We start from the raw sequence: 20,710 nt of genomic DNA, 5'->3' as shown, positions 1-20,710 counted from the left end.
GCATGGTAATTTTTGCTAAATAACGCAACATACTACTGAAGTGGACAGAAAATGTCATGTTTCGTGTACAATTATAAACTACACAAAGATGCCATGATGTATTTTTGCCTTCAGTATAGGTGTTTCTGATCAATTTTAGTGATGCTTTATCCAATTGTAATGATGAAGTCTGTATTGTGTACAAAAATCTCCACCACCTCCATTTTGATGACAGCTGAAGATTGTAATAAACCAGTCTTAAAAACTATTTTTATTTCTCAGTGAGACACAAGTACAATCCCTTTGTGACAAGGGGAGCACCAAACCTCTGTGTAGTTCGCCTTGGTTACTGAGCATAATCAAAGCATGATAGGTGGCACAGCTGTGTGAACAACACGCTTCCTCGAGTGAGGTTGATGTTCTGTTGTGGTTTGCAGCAGCTTGTTCCAATTTATTGGAAGTCCTTCCACCCAGTGTTTAGTCAGGTGAGTACCACAGGTGGACAGGAGAGGAATGCAGCCCGTTGCTGCAGACAATGACTAAACTCAACCTACTCCAACTAGAAGCCACGTCATTATCAGTCCATTTAAAAAATAAAATAAAATACACACAAGGCTGAAATCAGTAAACAGCTTACCACACATACATGTTGATGCACATAGATTTAAGGAAGAAACAAGACACCCCAAATACGTTAGGAAAGATCAAACACCAATTTAAAGACAAGACAGTCACCATGATGCACACAAATAGACTATGAATATCAACTGTAACAGATTTACCATTATCTCTTTACTGTATTTTTTTTTTTTTTTTTTTTGCTAGAACCTAACTATGTCTTTTTACTATGTTAAGACTCGTTTAATGTTTTATTTGGCACAATTGCAAAAGTCAGATCTGTTTAAATGAGCATCGAATAAAACTTAAAAAATAAACATTTGGTCTTCGAAACTAAAAGCATTTTTTTCTTTGGGGAGTTCATCAGATTGACTCTCCTGATTCTTTAAATTCACCTGTCATGACAGGATTATGAAATACTACACCAGTGCAACCACAATGCTTGGTGGGCGGTTTTTCATGAGAAGAGACTCTTTATCAGCAGGATGTAAAATAAAAATAAATATCAGTAAATCATGAGTTAACAGATTTGCAGTAATGGAATTACTAGAAATATACACAATTTCAAGTCAAGCTTTTAAACAAAGTAAGACAAAAAAAATGTACCGTATGGTTTCTCTTTAAAAGGACCTTCTTTGACCTTCAATGTGGGGTACTTTCTGCAACTGATTAAGGGAACCCAAATCTTGGATGAATGTATATAAATCAGGCACATTTCAGTGGACCCTGGTTAAACATGTAATAGAACAATGGTGAACTAAGTCACAGTTTCACAGAATGCAAGAACTACTAAGAATCACAGAACAGGGACAAAGTTTATCAAATAGTAGTCAGCTCTCTCCTTTTCTTCCCTCCTCCCTCTGTCCATCCATCTCCGACTCTCACACCTTTTCACAAACACATTCATCTTTGTGGTTTCAGTGATAGGACTGTAATGGCACTACAAAAGCAGATTGTGGCCATGCAGAAACAATTAGGCAATACAGACATCTCCAGATGAATCTAAAGCTAAGGTAGTGTTCATTCAAGGCTCAAGTCCAGGCTTCAGGGCTCACGCCTCCTCCATTAATAACCCTCTCTTTGTCTAGTGGGCACTGCTGAGCAGCGAGGGGCAGTTGAAGGCCATGTGCATCTCAACTCTTTAGCTCTGTCCCTTTGACTTCTGGGAGCCTCTCTGAGGTACCTGATAGGTCTGATCCTCAGTGGGTGTGACCTGTCCAGTGGCATTCTTGGGTGTATCATAGGCAGACCTCCCTGACTGGCCACTTTCTGTCCGTGTGAGTAGAGAGGTGGCCCCAGCACCCATGAAACTACACACAGTGGTAGGCTGGTTCAACGAGGACCCGCCCGATGGGTGACAACCCATGTCAACCACAATGGGTGTAGCGTATTCAGATCCTGAAGCTGGCAACGGCTCTGCATAGGCATGATATACATCTGGTGAGATGGGGGCATCGTACAGGTCAGGATCTGAGTATCCTGGGGCAGGCCCCTCATCTGGTTTAAAGGTCGAATGTGCACCTAATGTTGTAACACCACTCACCAGTGGCTGGGCATATTCTGAAAAGACAGCATATCATTATTAACCAGAAGCTTCTTACAGTATGCATCCTCTGGTGTTTATAGCCAGCCACAATCCAAACTGTTCTCCACAAGCCCCACTTCTGTGAAGCTGAACCAGGAAAGTGCAAATACAATAAGTTTGCAATAATAAAGTATCACAAAAACTAAATTTGAAAGGAAAATAGGCCTGGATTGTAGGATATAAATTACTAAGGTTTACTGAGGTAGAGTAATGTTTTGATGGAACTTGTTCATCTGTTACTTGGTTTGCATTAGCATGTAGGTGACACGATTCCACTAATCAATAGTTGCAAAGAAATGGATGAATAAAAACAGTATTAAGATAGTAAACATGGATACGAATCTCGTCAATTATAACTACAAAAGTATTACTTTGCAGATGTAAATATACACATAAAGGTGTTTATAAGTAATGATGATTAGAAATATACACTTTTTTTCTCTACAGAAAAACTGCACGATGCATCTTTAAATTATCACGTCTTGTCCAATAAAACATGTTTACATCAAAGACTAGTCATAGCCAATGAGCAGTTACGTGACAAATATTTTCACATTTTGAGAATGAGCTTTTAAAAAATGTTGCTATAAAGAAAAAGGACACAAGCAATTTTTTTTTTTTTTTGCAGTGTGTTGGGGCTGTTCCACAGAAAGCTGATGTCAAACAACAATCAGGGACAACTGCTCCGTATAATTTTCACATCACTCTTGATAGCTACTGATAGCAATGCACGTTCTCTGGAAACACAAAAATAAGTTGTTTGCATTTGGAAAATGTGGTTTCTTTAATAATCATCATGTAAAACTGTGTTACCTGCAGGCTCAGCATGTAGTCTTGGTACAGCACCTCTCCCAGTTAGTGGTCCCACTTCACTGCTGCTGTACCGAATTGAATCTTCAGTTTCCATCATTTTGGATGGCAGCAGCTGCTTCATGCTTTTCCACCAGTCTAGAGCAGAAGCGCAGGGTGATGCAGAGTTGCACCAACATAAAGTACAACCTATAATGCAGAGCAATAACATACCTGTGCGATCCCAGTGAGGAAGATCGTATGTTCCCTCTGAGCTATTTTTCCTATAAACACAGAAAAACAAAGTCATTTAAGATAAAACTGAAGGCAGCAGAACTGATTTAAAAAAAAATTTAAAATAAAAGTACCTGTTTCTCCAGTGCCAAGTACAAACCATAATCAAGATGAGAGCGGTCAGAGCCACAACCAACACAGGAACCAGAACCGCAGCCAGCGCCACATCTGAAAGCAAAATATAATCAACACCTCATTACAAATGTCTCTACTGAGGATCAAACAAGCCTTTTTAAAATAAAAAAATATGTCGCACCTTTGCTGTTGTGAGGAGGCATAGTAGTGTTTCTGATATCTGGGGGGTCTGTGGTTTGACCAACGTGAGGTGGCAGTTTTGTGCCCACAGGAGGTGGAGTATGACGAACTGGTGGATACGTTCTCAGCCCTGGTTTTGGCCCCATCGACTGTTTCACTGATTAAAAAACAAAAAGTAAAAGAAATGACATCTTAAAATATTCTTATTGAGGGGAAATTTGTTTTATCTGCTTATCAGCTATCTCCTACTTACCTGTAGAAATTTGGCAACCAAGCAGCTCCAACTTGAGTGCGATTCTCTGCTGCCATAATGTGGGATTTATCCTCACATACCGGGCCTCGATCGGAGGAATGAAGTTATTTCTCACCTCGTGCAGGTAGTTTACATTCCCTTGGAAAATCTACCATAAAATGAGAACTAATTCTCTTATTTGAGCCAGAGATTAAGATTCAACTGTAGGGCAGTAGAAGTATGTAAGAAGAAAACAGTTCACTGGAGCAATTCTTGTTTCAGACTGTGGGCAAATGCTCAATAATCCATAAGATGATTATTTTTCAACTTGGGCAGTTAATAACTACTTTCCTCCACACAACAGGAGCCTGTGAGAATCACAGCAGAGAATAGTCCACAGACAGCAGTATCAGCTTCACAACACAACCACTAAATCCATATGCATTCATTATTAATGCCCTAGTGTCCTGACTTATCTACCACAGCACTTAACTCAAGCTACTGACTGCTCTCATTTCCTGCCATAAACATCTCTGTCAATACCAGTTGCTATGGAAACAGTCCACATGCGTCCCTGCAGCCTTCTAAAGTGACATTTTTGTCCATTTGCACTAATTTAAAGAACAAAAAAAAAGCATAAAAGCCAATAACGTAATTGTTGAGCGAGCATGGTTCATTGATTTGATGATTGTATTACCTTGTCTTGTGTAGAATTAGCTTCCCTGTAGATATACCACTGCTTGCCATCATTACTGTACAGGACCTGGTATGCTGAAACATAGTACTGGTACTCTCTGAGGGTGGAGCCTGTGGTGATGATGCCTGGATGCATGGACACCAGAAAAAAGATGATGTACAGCTGATTTAACTCTAAGATTGAACAAAACTGAGGTTGTGTCCAGGATTACTTCCCATCTACTAAATAGTGCACTGTTCACCACTCTACTCGAGATTCTGAGTATAAGAGAAATACTACTATGAATAATGATGATATGTATATATTACATATATGTATATGTAATCCAGCGTCATATTACCCATAACCAAAGTCAAATAGTAACAACCATATACTTGTTTTGACACTAGACAAAATGTCACTATGGTTCCATCAGTTCTCGGTGGGCAGTAGTATTAGTAATAATATTTCTACAAAATTATAAGGCGAAGTTGTTGAGAGTATTTGGTCTGGACCAATCTGATTTTGTTATCTAAAGAAAATGACTGTTGCCAAAACTTATGGTATGATAAACCTGGGGAAACACTGTGCTGGAGAGCAGCCGTAATAAAAGTCAATGTGTCTTCACATTAATGTATTTTCATACATGTGTGACTGTGGACATGTAGTTGTGTACCTGTGATCTTCATTTCTTTCTTGAGATCAATCTGCAGCCACTGCTTGTGGTCATTTTGAGAAGTAGCCCAGGGCAACCCTTTCTTTTTGAGCCGCGCCCCTGATGCTGTCCACTTGCTCTGCTGACCTAAATTGTTGTTCCACTCCCACACAGATGAAGCAGAGAGCTGACTGTCAGCAACACCACCAGACTCTAGTCCTAGTGTCCCATAGCAGCCTGTATGCAGAGATGCCATTCCCATCATTAGTATACAAATAACATGTTTGGTAAACAGCAAATTGAGGAAATGTAGGAGGCCTTCACTTCTTCTTTTTTTTTACCGTTTATATGTAACTCCAGGGCTTAATCTGAATAAAGGACATGTGATCTGTGTTCATAGACTTTTAGATCTAAATGACAGCAACTATAAAGATTTTCAGAAGATATTTCCATTAAAAAAAAAAAAAGAAAAAGAAAAATCAACTCACCATAGGTTCGGAAAGTGAAGAGGCTGTTTGACAAAGTTCCTCTGAGGAGAAAAGTGTAGGATAAGAGGATATTTGCAGTTTTTCCCTTCCGACAATTTATACCCCAAAACCCTAATATTTTCACCTCCTCCTCAAAAGAATTCCAAATGATTTTCCCCTTACCCAGTGGAAGTGACATTGTTAGCCAGGGTGCCCTCGTAATGAGGGATGCCTTTGCTGCTGACCACACTGATCCTCCCTCCGACAGTGTTGGACACCACACCTGCATGGACGGCTGCTACGCACAGAGGAGAAGACTGCAGAACAAAAGAAGAGAAAAGAAGGATTGCACACAGTTTGTTGGTATGTAGTACGTTTCTGGTTGCATAATAGTTTCCCTCTGCAGCTGATAAACTGAAGATTAGGTTCATTCGATTGGGAACATTTTCAAAGCCTAGGCTTGTTTTAAGACAACTTCGGCATGAGACCAAACAACACCATCACTAGCTGTGGACAATATTTCTTCAGATTGAAATCATCCTGATTAAAGATTCCAAAGTGCTGAATGATGCTGATCTGATGTGCAATTACATGCTCATAGCATTAAATCAAAATTTAACCTTTTAGACATGCACAAAGTGGTTCTGCCTGATCTAAAGTTTTTAGTCTTAGGGAAATTTGATAAAAAGAAATTTCTAGCTTTAGGGGTCCATTCAATAGATGGCGTTGCCACATTGTATCGTGGAAGCAGTATTGGGTTTCTGCAGGTTCTAACAAATCCGCAACCTCAGAAGCATTTTGCCCTTTCAGTATTTAAAGATGAGGAGAACAATAATAAACAGAAAGTCACCTAATCAGTCAGATTTCAAGAATAAGTTGCAATGCATGTTTTCATGATGTTTTGAATAGCAGGGTCACACAGAATTCACTGGGGACTGGTTGAATTATTTTTTGCAATTGCAACGTCGTGAAATTCTGGAGGGACGTCCCGTTACCCCCATGTTGCATAGGGGCAAACATCCTTAAAAAGAATATATTTAAGGAGAGAGAAATGATCAGATCCAGTGTTCACATGGCTCTAATTTTCCAGTTGATCAGATAAACAAAGAAACACTATTAATTTAGGTTAAAAATGACCGTTGTTCTTTGTAATTTACTTCTGTGTGACGAATGTTTTTATCTTGGAAAGAAGACATACAGAGTGAAATGAGTAAAAAACTGCACTAAAAAGCTGTCACATGTCAGATCACTTTGTCTGCTCCAGTATGCGCTCTAACCACTTATAAACAATTATCCAAAAGTTTACTGATGTTTCTGCATCATGTGTACCATATAAAATCATTGTAGACAACAACAGTATCTTAATTTGAATCTTGATTTCCAAGGTTTAGCTGAAGTTGAACTGAGTTCATAAAAACAAACGAGTGTCGTGTTGTTGTTAGATTACTAAAGAATGCACTCTGTTTTCCTGCTGAGATGCTGCAATGAAAAGATGGATTTTGTTCTAAAAAGATTGAAATTTTGGAAAATCCACTTTAGTTTTGTAACTCGAGTGGTTGCGAAATTCACATTCACATTTGTCCAAACTGGAGGCACATTAGAAAGATATCTTATTGGCCACTATGGACAGTAACAATATATAAAGCAAGCAAAATCTGTTTTAATGTTGGGAAACTGTCTGTTCTTTGAAGACAGAACTGGAAAACTGTAAACCTATGCCTGAATTCATGTAGATGCCATTTAGTATTAGTGCAAACTGGGTCATTTGCAGGTACATGAGCAGGAACAGGCTGTGCTGTCAGTTGTTAACCTTCAGACTGAGGAAGATTAATGCTAATGAGTCAACATGAAGTCACATCTCTATAGAGAGAATCCTCAGTGGCATACTGACACTGGTAATTATTCACCGCCGGCTGCATTCCTGTCCAAACCTGCTGCCACATCACTGAGAAACGGACAAAACTTGATTCCTCTCTGGCCACAAGCTCCTTCCCATGAACAGCTGTTTGACTGAGGTGGAATTTTATTACTGGAAAAGGCCCACTCTGGAATCTGCAGCTGACAAGATTGTGGGAAAACTCTGGTGACCCACAGAGTGACAAGCACACACTCATACACACTCTCACACAGCAGTCAAATTCTGCCACAAGCAATCAACACATGCCCCCTGTGACTCTTAAACTTGCCCAAAACACACACCACATCCTACAGCGCACCATACCAAACCACTAACACAAACACAAAGCACTGCTCCAAACCGCCGCACCCTGCTTCCAACAGTGGAAACCACACTAACACATACACGAGTAGAAAATGAAAATATAAAATCCAGTACGTGGATCTCAGTAAATGATACTGAGAATATAAAAAATCTGGTCTGGGTGGGGCAGCTGATCTCTGCATGATACCGACAGAAGTATGCACATCACTGTGCCTAATGACACATACACACTCCCACAACCATGAATGAATCACATACATAAAAAAAAAAAGGATGGGGTGGGGTGGTTGCAGTCACAGACTTCTCAACTTCTCAATTGCACGATTTACTCTCCAGAACACACAGCTCTGCAGCACCCTCTCACAGCTGGACTGAATTAGAAAGTTATTATTTTCAGCCAAAACTATTACCTCAGCTCCCTTTCACCCTCTGACCCTCTGTTCCTGTGGGGCGTCTCACTTCTGACACTCCTCTCAGGCCTCCCATCTGCCAGCAACACCGCACTTTCCCTGACTCTGAAGTCATCAGTCAGCGACTCAGTGCCCGTGAATCTCGTGCACAGCAGGGGTGCTGTGAGGTCATCAGTCCAGGACATGTATACCACGGAGCAGCGGGTCCGTTACCACCAGAAATAAAATTATGTCCTTACCTAATCAAACTAAAAGCTATTCAGACTGGCCAGTAATAGTAATGGATGTTGACAAAAGACACTGGAGTAATGCCGCGAAAGCAGAGTCAGCAGACTGTGCAGGAGGCCATGAGTCACCTGGAAACATGATGGTCAGGAGAGCGAATACCAGTAAGTATGATACACGTGCTCACCAGAGACCTTTACTGATCCAAATCCTGCTTAGTCTAATTAGGTCGGAGCTTGTTTATCTGTCAAGGGCCTAAGGTCTGTGTGTCAACGTGTCAAATACTGAGTGGATCCAAATTAACCTGAGCAAACACATTATCAGGTGTGTTTTGAGGTGAGAGGGAAAATAAAACCAGTTAATTTTTTTTTGAGATGGGTTATTTAAAATGTTTATTTTAAACCAGTGAATTTGACAGCAGAGCAGTGCTGTGTTCTCAACTTGGAGCTAAAGCCAGTTTATCTTCTAAAAAAGGTCAGTAGCCTAAAAGATGTATACTGTAAAATGGTGTAAATTGTATTTGCAGACATTACATAAGTTAGGTTTTTTGTAGGAGTTGATTTTGGGGTATACATATAAAGCTTAATTTGATTAGAACTTAGGTTGTGCTATATCATATTATCTTATACTATATATTGTTATAGTTACACATGATAAAAGTGTGTCATATCAAAATACTGACAATATAGCTGTGCAATGACTTGTTTGCACACATGCTGTGGAACTTGGAAGGCAGAGTGCACATGTTGGAAAAGTCTGAGGAAGAGTTAATCATAAAAACAGAGCTTCAACTGTCATTTAGAAATGATTTAACAACAAGCCAGAAGTGAATCAAACATCTGTAATGTGCAAAAAGTGTAAGCAACATGCAGCAACAATACGTGAAAACAATTTGTTTCATTACGTCACGTCGAAACACCACAATGTGAGGGGGAGATGATGGCAAATGTTAAAGCAACAACAGTGATAAAAATCATCTTATTGACAGGGTTTTTGTTTGCTAGTGGCTCTTTTTAGCTACTTTATTGGTATTTGATCATGACCTGATCAGGCCTTTTCTGCACATACTGGACCTACACATACTGGTAAATGCTGCAAAAACACCATAAAATATCATGATATAGTTTTAAATCTACATTCCCTCCGTATAGAACATTGTCTTTTGTCTGTCACCCAGTCGGGTGAGAAATGCTTAGATGGTGCAGTAGGTAGAAACAGGACTATTTATTTAAATTCGTCTTTAAACCACATAAAACAAATTATTTGAGTTTCTCTGTATTTACATTTGATCTTTGGACAATGTTATATTGCTGATCTTTTACTGTGGTTGCTTGTTAATTGAAGCCATTAACTAATATGAGCAATTTGCTGCCAATTGTGTGTGCGTTCTCGCTTTGTTTGGGTCTTAAAAATTAATCAACAGCTTTTTTCAGTCCATCTGTTCCTGAATCAGGTTGTTTTTGGACCCCAAAGGATTTGGGCTACAGGTTTCACAGGTCTGTTTCAGGTCTGGTCCATTATGTACAGACTTCTGGTACTCACCTCTCTGTATCCATTGGGTATAGTTCCAGAAATCTCCTCAGTCGACGTTAAGCAGCCTGCTGGACAGTATTTACTAAGAAGAGACAGAACACACGCAATGAATACAAGTGACAGCTTCGTCACTACACAAATATCCACAGAAAGCAAAAGGTATTTACCTGAACTCTGCCTCAGGGAAATCAATTCCTTTGTCCAGGCAGGTGATAAGATCTGAAGAGTCAAATAAACAGTGTTAAAACTTGCTACTCTACTCTGCCTGCAAACATATTACTACATTTTAGTTCTGCTTTGCTGCCACTGCCTACTCTGTCTAGAAACGTTCTATTAAGTTGTTTTTGTAGAACAATGCACAGCAGTTATCAAATGTAGCCAAACAGACCCACAGAAAACTTTTACAAGTTGTCCGACTGAAAGCGATTATTCAAGCTGAGGCAGCAACTGAAGGTCAGAATATGTTCCTCACAAATTCAAATCTCGTATCCATGCCCATGGAAACTTCTTGTTTTTAATCTACAAAAGATATTCAGTTTAATATCAAAGACTTAGAAAATATAATATAAGTACCATAGAACAATAAAAAAAATTTCATATATATAACAAAAAAAAGAAACACATCAACAATTGATGGTGATTAATTTTATGTTACTCGACTTCAGAAATAATGCAAACAAAGTCTTACAGCAAAAAAACGTCTGTGCGTGTACGTGTGTTGGAGGAGTGCTTCAGAGATGACACACAACCTGTGAGGCCAAAAGGATAGTGTGGGCTGCTGGAATTATGATGGAAACCCTGTGGTGGTGGTCATTCCTCGTGAGTCTTGACCACATGATCATGAAAGCTCTTTATCTGGTAAACCAACATGTGAGTCAAACTGACAAATACCCACAACCAATGCAGGTCGCCATGTCAACTGATTTACTTTGCTCTGCAAACTGTCCACCCACGCTCATCTGTGTGATCGGTTACATGACAAGAAAAACATGCACTCTGGTGGAAGAAGCAGACAAGTTGGCGGACTTGTTTGCCTCCCAGGGTGATTCAATCGCACCGAGGTGACCACTATAGAATTATCCTCCTGCACACGTCACTGCCTTCCTCTTCTTGTGGCCTCAATTATCTGAAGTCATTGAAAATGTTCCATTTGGCAAAGCACATCTATAGATACAGAAATCACATCCTACTGACGAACACCACTCATGCAGAAATAGTGAGAGATAAAGTTCGGCAACTTGCAGTGTCTTATAGACTACCACATACACTAAATAAGCTTTAGGGGTTAGTAATTACAGCTACACCAATGATTATCATTTTGGTCAGTAGGACATTTTTACTTGAATATATCACATCTGACAATCCATTTTCTTCACTGGGTTATGAAAATGGTCTGTGTCTGAGGTAAATAAAAAAGTGATGCAATAGAAATCTTGTACTTTTTTTACTATCAGTATTACCAAAGCCCCTAGGATCTGCACTGAGCAGGGAAGCAATTTAGGACGGGTGACCAAACAGTCATGCTGCAACCTTTGTACTCATGACGTTATACACAATGACCCAAAAAGCATTTGTGCAATTTTTCGGAGAACTACAAACCCTTTTGGTGACTCTGGAAGGAAGAGGATTTTTTTTTCCCCCACCATAATGACCCACCGAGTGACTTGTCTGAATGGGCTGTCATTCACTTTTTATTGAACATCCCTTTGTGCCTGCAACAACATTGATGTATTGGTGTATGTTTGTAACTGTATTAAGCACAAAGCCTTTTGTATCCAATTAAATTTTGACAATTTATTTATTCTATCGATCTATCAAAAAAGAAAAAGGCCAAAATTCCAGCTTCTCAAATGAGAAAATTTTTTGCTTTTACAGGATTTGTATATTGGTAATTTACATCCTGTGACCCTGCACTCACGGGATAAGCCATAAGGACAAAAAAAAAAAAAAAAAAAAAAAAAACACATTGTGGACTGACAAAATAAACAGAATATTAATTTATGGCAAACAACTATGGCTATATCCTTTTACATTTTTTGACAAATTGTTTTGAAATACAAGTTGACATATTAAACTATGAATTATGAGACCAGAATGTGGATATTTACCTGTGGAATTACATTTAAGTAATTCAGGATTTATATTTTTATGTTTAACTATTGTGTGCAAAATCTGCACACAATAGTTAAGACTCAGAGGGTTCATTCTATAATAAAACCACGAAAAATTATTTGTTTCCTCTGTCAATTACTCTCACTTCCTCTTGCCCCTTGTTGTCATTCTAGTTACCGTCTTTATGCTATTGCTGACTTTTCTCACTTCCTAAAATGTCAATATTATTCTCTATCCCTTATTAGTCCTTATTATCTGTTACCAGCCACTTTACACTGAAAAGCAACCAATAATTGACAATGACAAATTAAAAAATAAAAACAGTAACAATAACTCACATTTTGCATGGAAACATGGACCAAACCCTGACTCAGAAACATCCACTGGTGAGCATTGTCTGAAAAAGTGCTATCTGCTGGCACCACCTCTCTGTTATTCAGTATGGTCTGTTCTGTAATTTTGGAAAAAAATCCTAATGCCTGATGCCCACTCCCCTTATGACCCTGCACACTGCAGATGGAATTTAAGATTGAGCAAAACCTTCTCAGTTTACACTGGAGGCAGCCCTGTGGCCTAGGGTTTAACACAGTGCTGCAGTCAACTTCAGTTATCTTTAACCTTTTTTCTATGATCTGCAGATACTTACTGGAAATGTATAGAACTGCCTTGATCAAGAAAATATTGTGGCCCTGATGTGCAAACTACACTACATGTATGTATCCAATCATACCTAAAACATATCCACAAAGTAGCTGTAACAGATTTTTAAAAAAGACCAAAAACTGACTCACCAAAAAGATATAGGGGCTAAGATCAGTGTAATGGTTTAAAAACATTGCTAAACTTTGATTGTTCCCGTGAGCACAGTGGCCTCAATAGTTGTAAAATGGAAGAAGTCTACAACCACCAGCACCCTTAATATAGGAAAACCTGATGGTTAAGGACCTTTTGTTTTGCAGTTCCCATCTGCTCTGATATAAATACAAATAAATACGAGTTACCACCGAATTTTGTCACAGGTCAGGTCTTGCTTATTGGGAACTAAGTGACCCATGACGAACTTAATTTCAGTGTATTTTGTGCTGTTGCGTTTTTGCTTGTGTTCCTCTGTGCCAATAATAGCTATGCTTGTAGGCATCAATATGATTAATACCAGCTCATTAAGTCCTAGCACGCAAATCAAATGCAATTACTTTTATGTTTAAGTTTGAAAAGGAAAAAACCTCAAGGGGAAAAAGGAAAGGGGAAACTCAGCAGCAACCTTCCGAAAAACTGCACAGTCAACCTTTAGACAAATACTGACAAAAAAAAAATAAGGGAGGTGGTGCAGAATGCAACAGCTGAAACAAGAGTCACAGTCTCCAAAACAGAAATGTAAATATAACTTGATTTAACACTAAGGGGACTTTAACAAATAGATGTTTGATGTACGTTTGTCACTGTCCTTAATAATAAACAGATGAGACACAGGCTGCTGAGTTTGTTACCTGTGTGTTCAGTGGTGGAGTAGGACAGGTAGAATCCACGGCCCTTGTGGTGGGTCCCACTCATGAATTGGACAGTGACCTGGTTGCCAGTGGAATTGATCAGCTCCTTAACCTTCAGACCCAACCCGCAGTATTTCACTGTTAAATAGCACACGGAGCCACAGGAAAACACACATAACGAGGGTCTGGTTATTTTCATGAACATGAAAGTTTAACAAAAATGACAAATGCACAACAAATCACGTGATACATCGGATACTTAATTATGGTTACAAACTGAGCCGTGCATCCCAAAGAGCATATAACAGGCTGTGTTACATATAATCTGGAGCAGGATGAAATCTGAATACTATACTTTGAGTGTAGGCCTTTTAAAAAGCTTCTCGTACCACAAAGAATGCAGTTTAACACACCTTATACCTGCCCAGATTTTCTTTTAATGCTTCTCATAAATATGTAATATAATAAAATGAGGAATCATTGAATAATGAATTCAAACTTAAATGTAAACATTATTACGTTTGGAATGTTTGAGCTGAAACTGACACTAGCCAACTATCAGGTTATGTGCTTCGTAGCTACTGTGGTGAAACTTCACAAGTTTCCACTGTCGCAACAATCTCATTCTTGTAACAGATGTTTCGGTCCACAGCCAGCAAGCCAAAATATTTTAAGAATTTTTAAAATGTAAGAAAAATTACTCTCTCATATTGTTGTGGTGAATGAAGATTTCCTCTTCAGTTACTATTTCCCAGACTGTTTATGGGGACAAAGAGAAACGAAATTCCCCATTGCCTGTTTTGTGTTTAAGTGTCATGAGATGCTACATTAATATGATTTACAATTATAATCACAGTGATTTCTTATTCCAAGTGTGCACTGCATCACTCTGGCAAGACTGCAGGCTTTATCATGTGACCAGTGTGATTACAAGTAAAGAAGTGACCTTGTACTGTCAGCTTTCAGTAACAACCTCAAACACCATGTCCAGAAAAATTTTCAACAGCTGAAAACTACTTGTACTTTTATATTTATTAAGTACATCCTTAGGCTGCACAGTCACATATCCATCCATTATGTACGTCACATTATCTATTCAGGGTCGCAGGCGGCTGGCGCCTTTCCTAGCACTCATCTGGCAAGAGGTGGGGTAAACCCTGGACAGGTCTGCAGTCTATAACAGGGCCAGACGTAGTAAAAATTCACGCTTCAAAATATATACACACACACACACACACACACAGAAATCTTCAAGTATCCCAATTTGGAAAGAATGAATCATTCTTGAATTATCTGGCTGATTTTGTGAGTTTTGGTGCCCCATGTTTCTCTTGCATTTTGTCCCTCTCCTAATTATCTCCTCTTCAGTTCATTCCACCTTAAATATACATAACATTTAGTGTGGATATAGGTTAAGAGCTGCAATTTATTGCAAGCTAATCAACACATTTTTAAAAAAAAGGGATAAATTGAACGCTAAAGCACTTTGTGCTCATATATATCTACTTACATCGTATTACTTTTATTTAATTACGACAAATATGTCCTCTCAATTCAGTCTCTGGTTTTCACAGTGGTCCCCATTGTGTTTACAGTCTACTACTGTTAGCTGCTAACATTAGCAGACTAACTATGCTACATTTGTTGTAATTCCCAAGTAGCAGGACAGTGTGGTGAATTAATAGTTGCTTCGTGTTAAAACAGATATAATGTTCATAAATTCAGCACTTCTTTAATGTGTAAAGAAGAAAAAAAAGTACAGGAAGACATCTCTTGTATGGAAAATTAGAACCATGCAAATGTTACATTTGAATGAAGTTGCAAAAACACTGACCAAGCTGCAATATGATGATTGTGTATGCCCAAACCACGATGATAATGCAGAAACATATCATGCAGTCCTAGAGAAAAGCCATGCAAACTCCACACAGGAAGTCTGACCAGTGACCCTCTAGCTGTGAGGCAGCTTTGCCAACTACTTAGATGTGTTTAAAAAGAAAAAACAATTTTCACATTTGTTCAGAAAAACAAAAACAGATCAGAGAGAAACCTGATTATTGACTATATATATATATATATATATATATATATATAAAAAATAAAAAAAATTCCCAGTAACACGGTTATTGCAGCATATTTTAATACATTCTCTAGATGTGTGATTATTCCAGTAATCAGTTTACTTTTGTGTAGCTGCAGAATGTAAAGAAGCTGATGAGATGCACAGTTTGGAAGACAAAGCATTAGCTACAATGTGCTTTCTGAACTCTTTGAAGGGCAAAAAAATGTTCAAGCTTTGAGATGCAATACAGTTGCATAATATTCATTTAATGATGCAAAATCTGAGACCGTCTGTCCTAGAGGACATTTTCTAAAAAGACATCCTTTTCAAATCTCAATTGTGCAACAGGAGGTTCTTCAACTTCACACTGAATATCAGACTCCAGTCTCCTGATCCTTATATAACTATGATCCAACCCTATTTACAACCTCCATTAAGTAGCTGCAACTGCAGGTTCACATTCACCGGGGATGAACATGAAGGCCACACGCCCAGCCAACCAGAGTAGGGGGCTCATGAATAATGCAAATTTTATGTCAACAGTTTCCAAACAGATTAACGGAAGACAAAATATAAAAGGCCATCTACTGTTTTTATAGGCCTTTGGCAAAAAAACAGTTTAACAGACACTCAGTATGTATAAAAGAAATGGTCAAAAAAGACCATAATACCAGTGTTTTAAAGCCCAATCAGGTGGTGAAGTGAGCGTCAATGTCAAATGTCTGATGTTAGTGCCAAACAGATGGCAGCATTTTTACCTCGGCATGAGCCACCGGTTAAAATTCAAGGTTCAAATCAAGGCAAAATTTAGTGTCTACTACAGTCTTACCATTCTCACTCCTCTCTTGTCCAATGCCATTGTACAGGCGGAGGTAGTTGACCTGGCAGTCGCTGTCTTCTATGTCCAGCTCAGCAAAGCGAAAGTGGATCCTTCTGCCGTGGGGCACACTGATCTCCCACTCGCATACACTGTTGTTTGGGTACGTCCCCGGGTAACCCAGAGAGGACAGAGTCCCACTGCTGGGGCCAAGTACACTGGGACCACAGCCATCACCTGCAGGCCAAGACAAACAGTGTGAGGGAAACTACATGATGCCAGTAATAAAGATCAGACAGGTCCATAGCAAAAATATTAGCTAATTTAAGATTTTTGAAAATAACAAAACATAACTTTAAAAACATTGTTCACCAGCTCTTTATTTAAATGCACACACACAGTTTGTTAACAGATTGAGTGAACACACCTGATCTAGGTAATCAGCAGTGGGCAGGGTGGGCATAGTTGGAAAACAAGCAGGACGGCAGCCCTCATGGACCATGGCTGGCCCACCACTGCTCTAAACCCTCTAACAGTAAAATATGGAAATTCCTACTTGTTCCACCTTCTTTAGTGCATAAATTATTGTCAAAGCAAGATCTTGGGATTAATGATGAGAATTTCACAGTTTTAAACATTCAGACTGAGCACTTGTTTAACAGAAGGAATACACAGCATCTTAAAATATAAAATTAATCTCCAGTGATGTCTTTGATGCAGTTCAGCCATTGAGTCAGTGGTTCAACTCTTCATGATAAAGTGTCTTCAAGCAAGACAATGAAACCAAAATGGAGAGTACATGGGGATTAAAAATGTAAGTCACACTGGGTAAAGGTGTGTGCTAGGGTAGGGTGGTAAACATTAGGCTGGTTTGGGGTTTTATACACAATCAAAACCTCTCCTGCAAAACGACTAATTCTGGCCTAAAACATAAAATATGAACAACAGCTTATCTACAGTCCATATAATAAACAATTAGAATACATTTACAACAATTAAAGGCCAACACTTGTTATGCAGAGGTGTGTTTTTGTGCCGAGATGTCAGAAAGCAGAGACGTGGCGTCCGTTGATGCTGCGGGCTCATGGCTCTGAGATAAAGCTCAACAGTCACGCTTGGTGGTGTTAAGTGGATGTTCTGTCAGAGTTATGTAAGAGCCCCTCAGTGGACACTATCCAGATGAGGACAAAAACAAAACCACTTCCCTGACTCTGACTCACAAATGGTGCTGAACAACTCTGATTGTGAGCAGGAGTTCCCCAAGTTACACCCTAAGGCCCGAAAACCTGTAAAAAAAAGACATCTATCCCTGTACTATGATTTAATTAATAGAATTAATGTGAAGTTATGACAACCCGTGTCCACGTGTTTACAGTCATACCCCCACTAGCTGCTACCCCACCCCCAATCTGATTTCTTGAGGCTCAAAAACCTACAAATGATTCCGTTTTTCGGAACGACATAGATGGAAGTCAGCCGCGACCGATCAAAACATGTTATGTTTGTCGTGATTTTAGTATTAGGTTCATGGTAAAAGTCCAAATTGGACAACGAGGCCACAAGTTGCCAAATAATCCGTTGTCTCGTTCACCAGGATCGTAAGGCCAGACTCCGTTAAAAAAACAGACAATTTAAGTTTATTTAACGTGTCATAAAACAAAAACAAGTAAGATTTTGTGATTTAAAACGTTTAGTACAAGATTTCGAAGGCACTAGTCAATTCAGCAAGAGACTAGAGCACGAATTAGCAGTTATTTGTTCATAATCTTAGCTTTTCCAGAACCGGTTTGCCTGGTTTTGCTACATCCGAGTTTCAGCAAAACCACCGAGACGGGCGGCGGCAAGCGCTGTAAACCAAGCGGAACTCCACGTACACACAGCCGTGTAAGGTGGGTTCACGTTTGGCGCACAAAAACAACACACAATGCCTCAACGCGTATCTCTAGAGAACTCAACCGTGAGTGTTCACGCTTTAAACCAGCATGGCCGCATGTCTGTGCGGTCCTTCTCGGCCCGCTCAGTTGTCACCGCAGCGGTGTGGCACCAACCTTTCTGCGCTCGGCAGCTTTCCGCGGTGAGGATGATGAGAATCGACAGGACGAGAACCCCGACCCCTGTCGGTCCTCTGCCCACCATTACCGCTCTGCCCATAGCAGCCTGCAGTCTGAATGCATACTGCTCGCTTCTGGACCGGCGGCACCGCTTCCACCTGGACCGAAGAGAACAACACGCACGACGGGTGTTCGGCTCCGCGAGTGTGTCTTCGTGTGTGGCGTCCTCCTGCGGTTGTCTTTTTTTCTTTATCAGTCCACTGGCTGGTTAGCGACACTCTCACTATGGAGGTACTGTAAGTGCTCCTCACTCACTCACTCACTCACTCAAACACACACACACATACACACACGCACGTCCAATCCGTGGAGCTACTTCCTCCAGCAAGGCTCCACCTACAGGTCTGGATCTGGAAAACCTGAGTCCCCCAAGTGGTCTGAATGATCCCGGATTTACCAGCAACCACCAAAGCTGGAGCCAGCAGGGGCAAAGTGCAAACTACAGCGGAGTCAGCATTATACATTTTAATATTTTGCTACAGTTTTTTTAGAATTAAGTGTGCATCCCCTTACATGTAAATGTCACGTGAGAGGACCCACACTTAACGCTAGACCTAACATAATAACAAAGCAAATTTAGTTAGTACAAATGTTCTTTCATAACAAAAATGATCAAAGTGTATTTTAAAAACCTTATCTAATTTTGTACAAGCGGAATGTGCAATAAAATATTTTGTTGATGAAATATATATTTATTTTATTCTTTGACATTTCATAATAAGTTGGATACAAAATGTTGCACCCAACTGTACCACACCAATAGGATCACTCCTTTAGTGATTGTAAGTGTAACTGTTTATAAATCTCAAATCTCTTTTGTCCTGACAGTAAATTAACATGTTGCATTTTATACTTTTACAATCAGGCCAGTTTTATTTATGTATCCAAATATCACCAATAATTTGAATGATGGGGCTTTACAACTTATGATACCGGCTCTGACCCACATTTACATTTACATTTAGTCATTTAGCAGACACTTTTATCCAAAGCAACTTACAAGTGAGGTACAAGGCAAGCAAGAATCTAAGTCAAGGAGAAAACATCAAAGCAAAGTCCTATCAGAAAAGTGTTCACATTTCACGAGATGCAAGTGCGAGAAAGAGCAGAAAAGTAGTTTTGTTTTTTTTAATAGATTTAAGTGCATAGGAAGATGCAGAGGAGTTCTGTTTTCAGCAGTTTTTGGAATATTGGGAGTGAGTTTGCTGAGCGTGCAGAGTTTGGTAGCTCGTTCTACCATTGTGGGATCATTGATGGTGGATCCATTTAAAGAGGTGGACCACATTTGGAAGTTTGAACCACCCGCTCCTCCTGTCCACATGACAGTGTCCATGGCCAGTGGGCCAAGCCAGCTCTGGCTCCACCGGTGTGTTTGACCCATAAGTCAATTTGGATGAAGACATCTGTCAAAAACTACCAAAAAAAGGAGGTTGCAAGAAGCTTTAGCAACAGTTTAGTGACTATTAATAATAATAATAAGTGAATATTTCTACACTGGTGCTGGTGCTTATTTAATGATTCAGGGTTAATGTCCTTTCCACATCATGGAATATTTTTGGGCATACCAAACCAAAAAAGTTACATCCTGTACGTTTAAATGTATGTTCTGTATATTCAGTGTTTTACAATATCTGAGTTCTTTGAGGCTTGAAATGATAGTGTGACATTGTGTGAAAGTAGTTAATCATGTTTTAAAAATACATAATTCAAATCTCATCAACCCATATTTTATTTACAATAAAACATAAACAACATATCAGATCCAGAAAAGCCGCCACGTTCTCTGTGGACTAAAGAGGAGAGGGACCATCCAGCTTGTTATCAACAGTTCAAAAGCCTGTACCTCTGATGGTAACGGGATAATTAGTGCCTATTGCGTAGGCAGCTTACACATCTGGAAAGGCTGCATCAATGCTGAAAAGTACATAGAGGTTTTAGAGCAACATATAGAGCAACATATGCCGCCATCCAGACAACATTTCAGGGAAGCTCATGCATATTTCAGCAAGAAAATGCTTAACTACATGCTGCATCCATCATAACAGCATGGCTTTGCAGGAGAAGAGACCAGGTGCTGAACTGGCCTGCCTCCAGTCCAGAACTTTCACCAATAGAAAACATTTGGCGCATCATAAAACAAAATATTCAGTAACAAAGGCCCAGGACTGTTGAGCAGCTAGAA

The 20,710-nt window shown here is 39.4% G+C and overlaps 1 protein-coding gene across 2 annotated transcripts; it reads right to left on the bottom strand.

Moving 5' to 3' along the window:
* Positions 1-232: 232 nt before the first annotated feature.
* Positions 233-18,819, bottom strand: dcbld2 (discoidin, CUB and LCCL domain containing 2). Of its 2 annotated transcripts, XM_067515106.1 has the most exons (15): positions 18,466-18,817; positions 16,430-16,654; positions 13,539-13,676; positions 10,107-10,158; positions 9,949-10,021; positions 5,734-5,867; positions 5,572-5,612; positions 5,105-5,320; positions 4,450-4,574; positions 3,774-3,921; positions 3,522-3,677; positions 3,340-3,433; positions 3,206-3,255; positions 2,996-3,130; positions 233-2,157 (listed from the first exon to the last, which is right to left on the bottom strand). In XM_067515106.1, the coding sequence occupies exons 1-15, from the start codon at positions 18,566-18,568 to the stop codon at positions 1,739-1,741; spliced, it is 2,109 nt and encodes a 702-aa protein (XP_067371207.1). In that variant the 5' UTR covers positions 18,569-18,817; the 3' UTR covers positions 233-1,738. The 2 variants fall into 2 exon arrangements, with proteins under 2 accessions (XP_067371207.1, XP_067371206.1); XM_067515105.1 differs by having other exon boundaries at positions 2,996-3,255; positions 18,466-18,819.
* Positions 18,820-20,710: the final 1,891 nt, after the last annotated feature.

Source organism: Channa argus, chromosome 9, assembly GCF_033026475.1.
Source record: "Channa argus isolate prfri chromosome 9, Channa argus male v1.0, whole genome shotgun sequence".
Taxonomy (NCBI): Eukaryota; Metazoa; Chordata; class Actinopteri; order Anabantiformes; family Channidae; genus Channa; species Channa argus.
This window is presented reverse-complemented; position numbering and strand designations above follow the sequence as displayed.

Coding starts and splice junctions, on each gene's coding strand:
- dcbld2 (XM_067515105.1), bottom strand. CDS start 18,568: ATGGGCAGAGCGGTAATGGTGGGCAGAGGACCGACAGGGGTCGGGGTT. Junction 3,256..3,339: donor ACTTGGCACTGGAGAAACAG/GTACTTTTATTT, acceptor CTGTGTTTATAG/GAAAAATAGCTCAGAGGGAA. Junction 2,158..2,995: donor ACTACATGCTGAGCCTGCAG/GTAACACAGTTT, acceptor CTGTCTTTTCAG/AATATGCCCAGCCACTGGTG.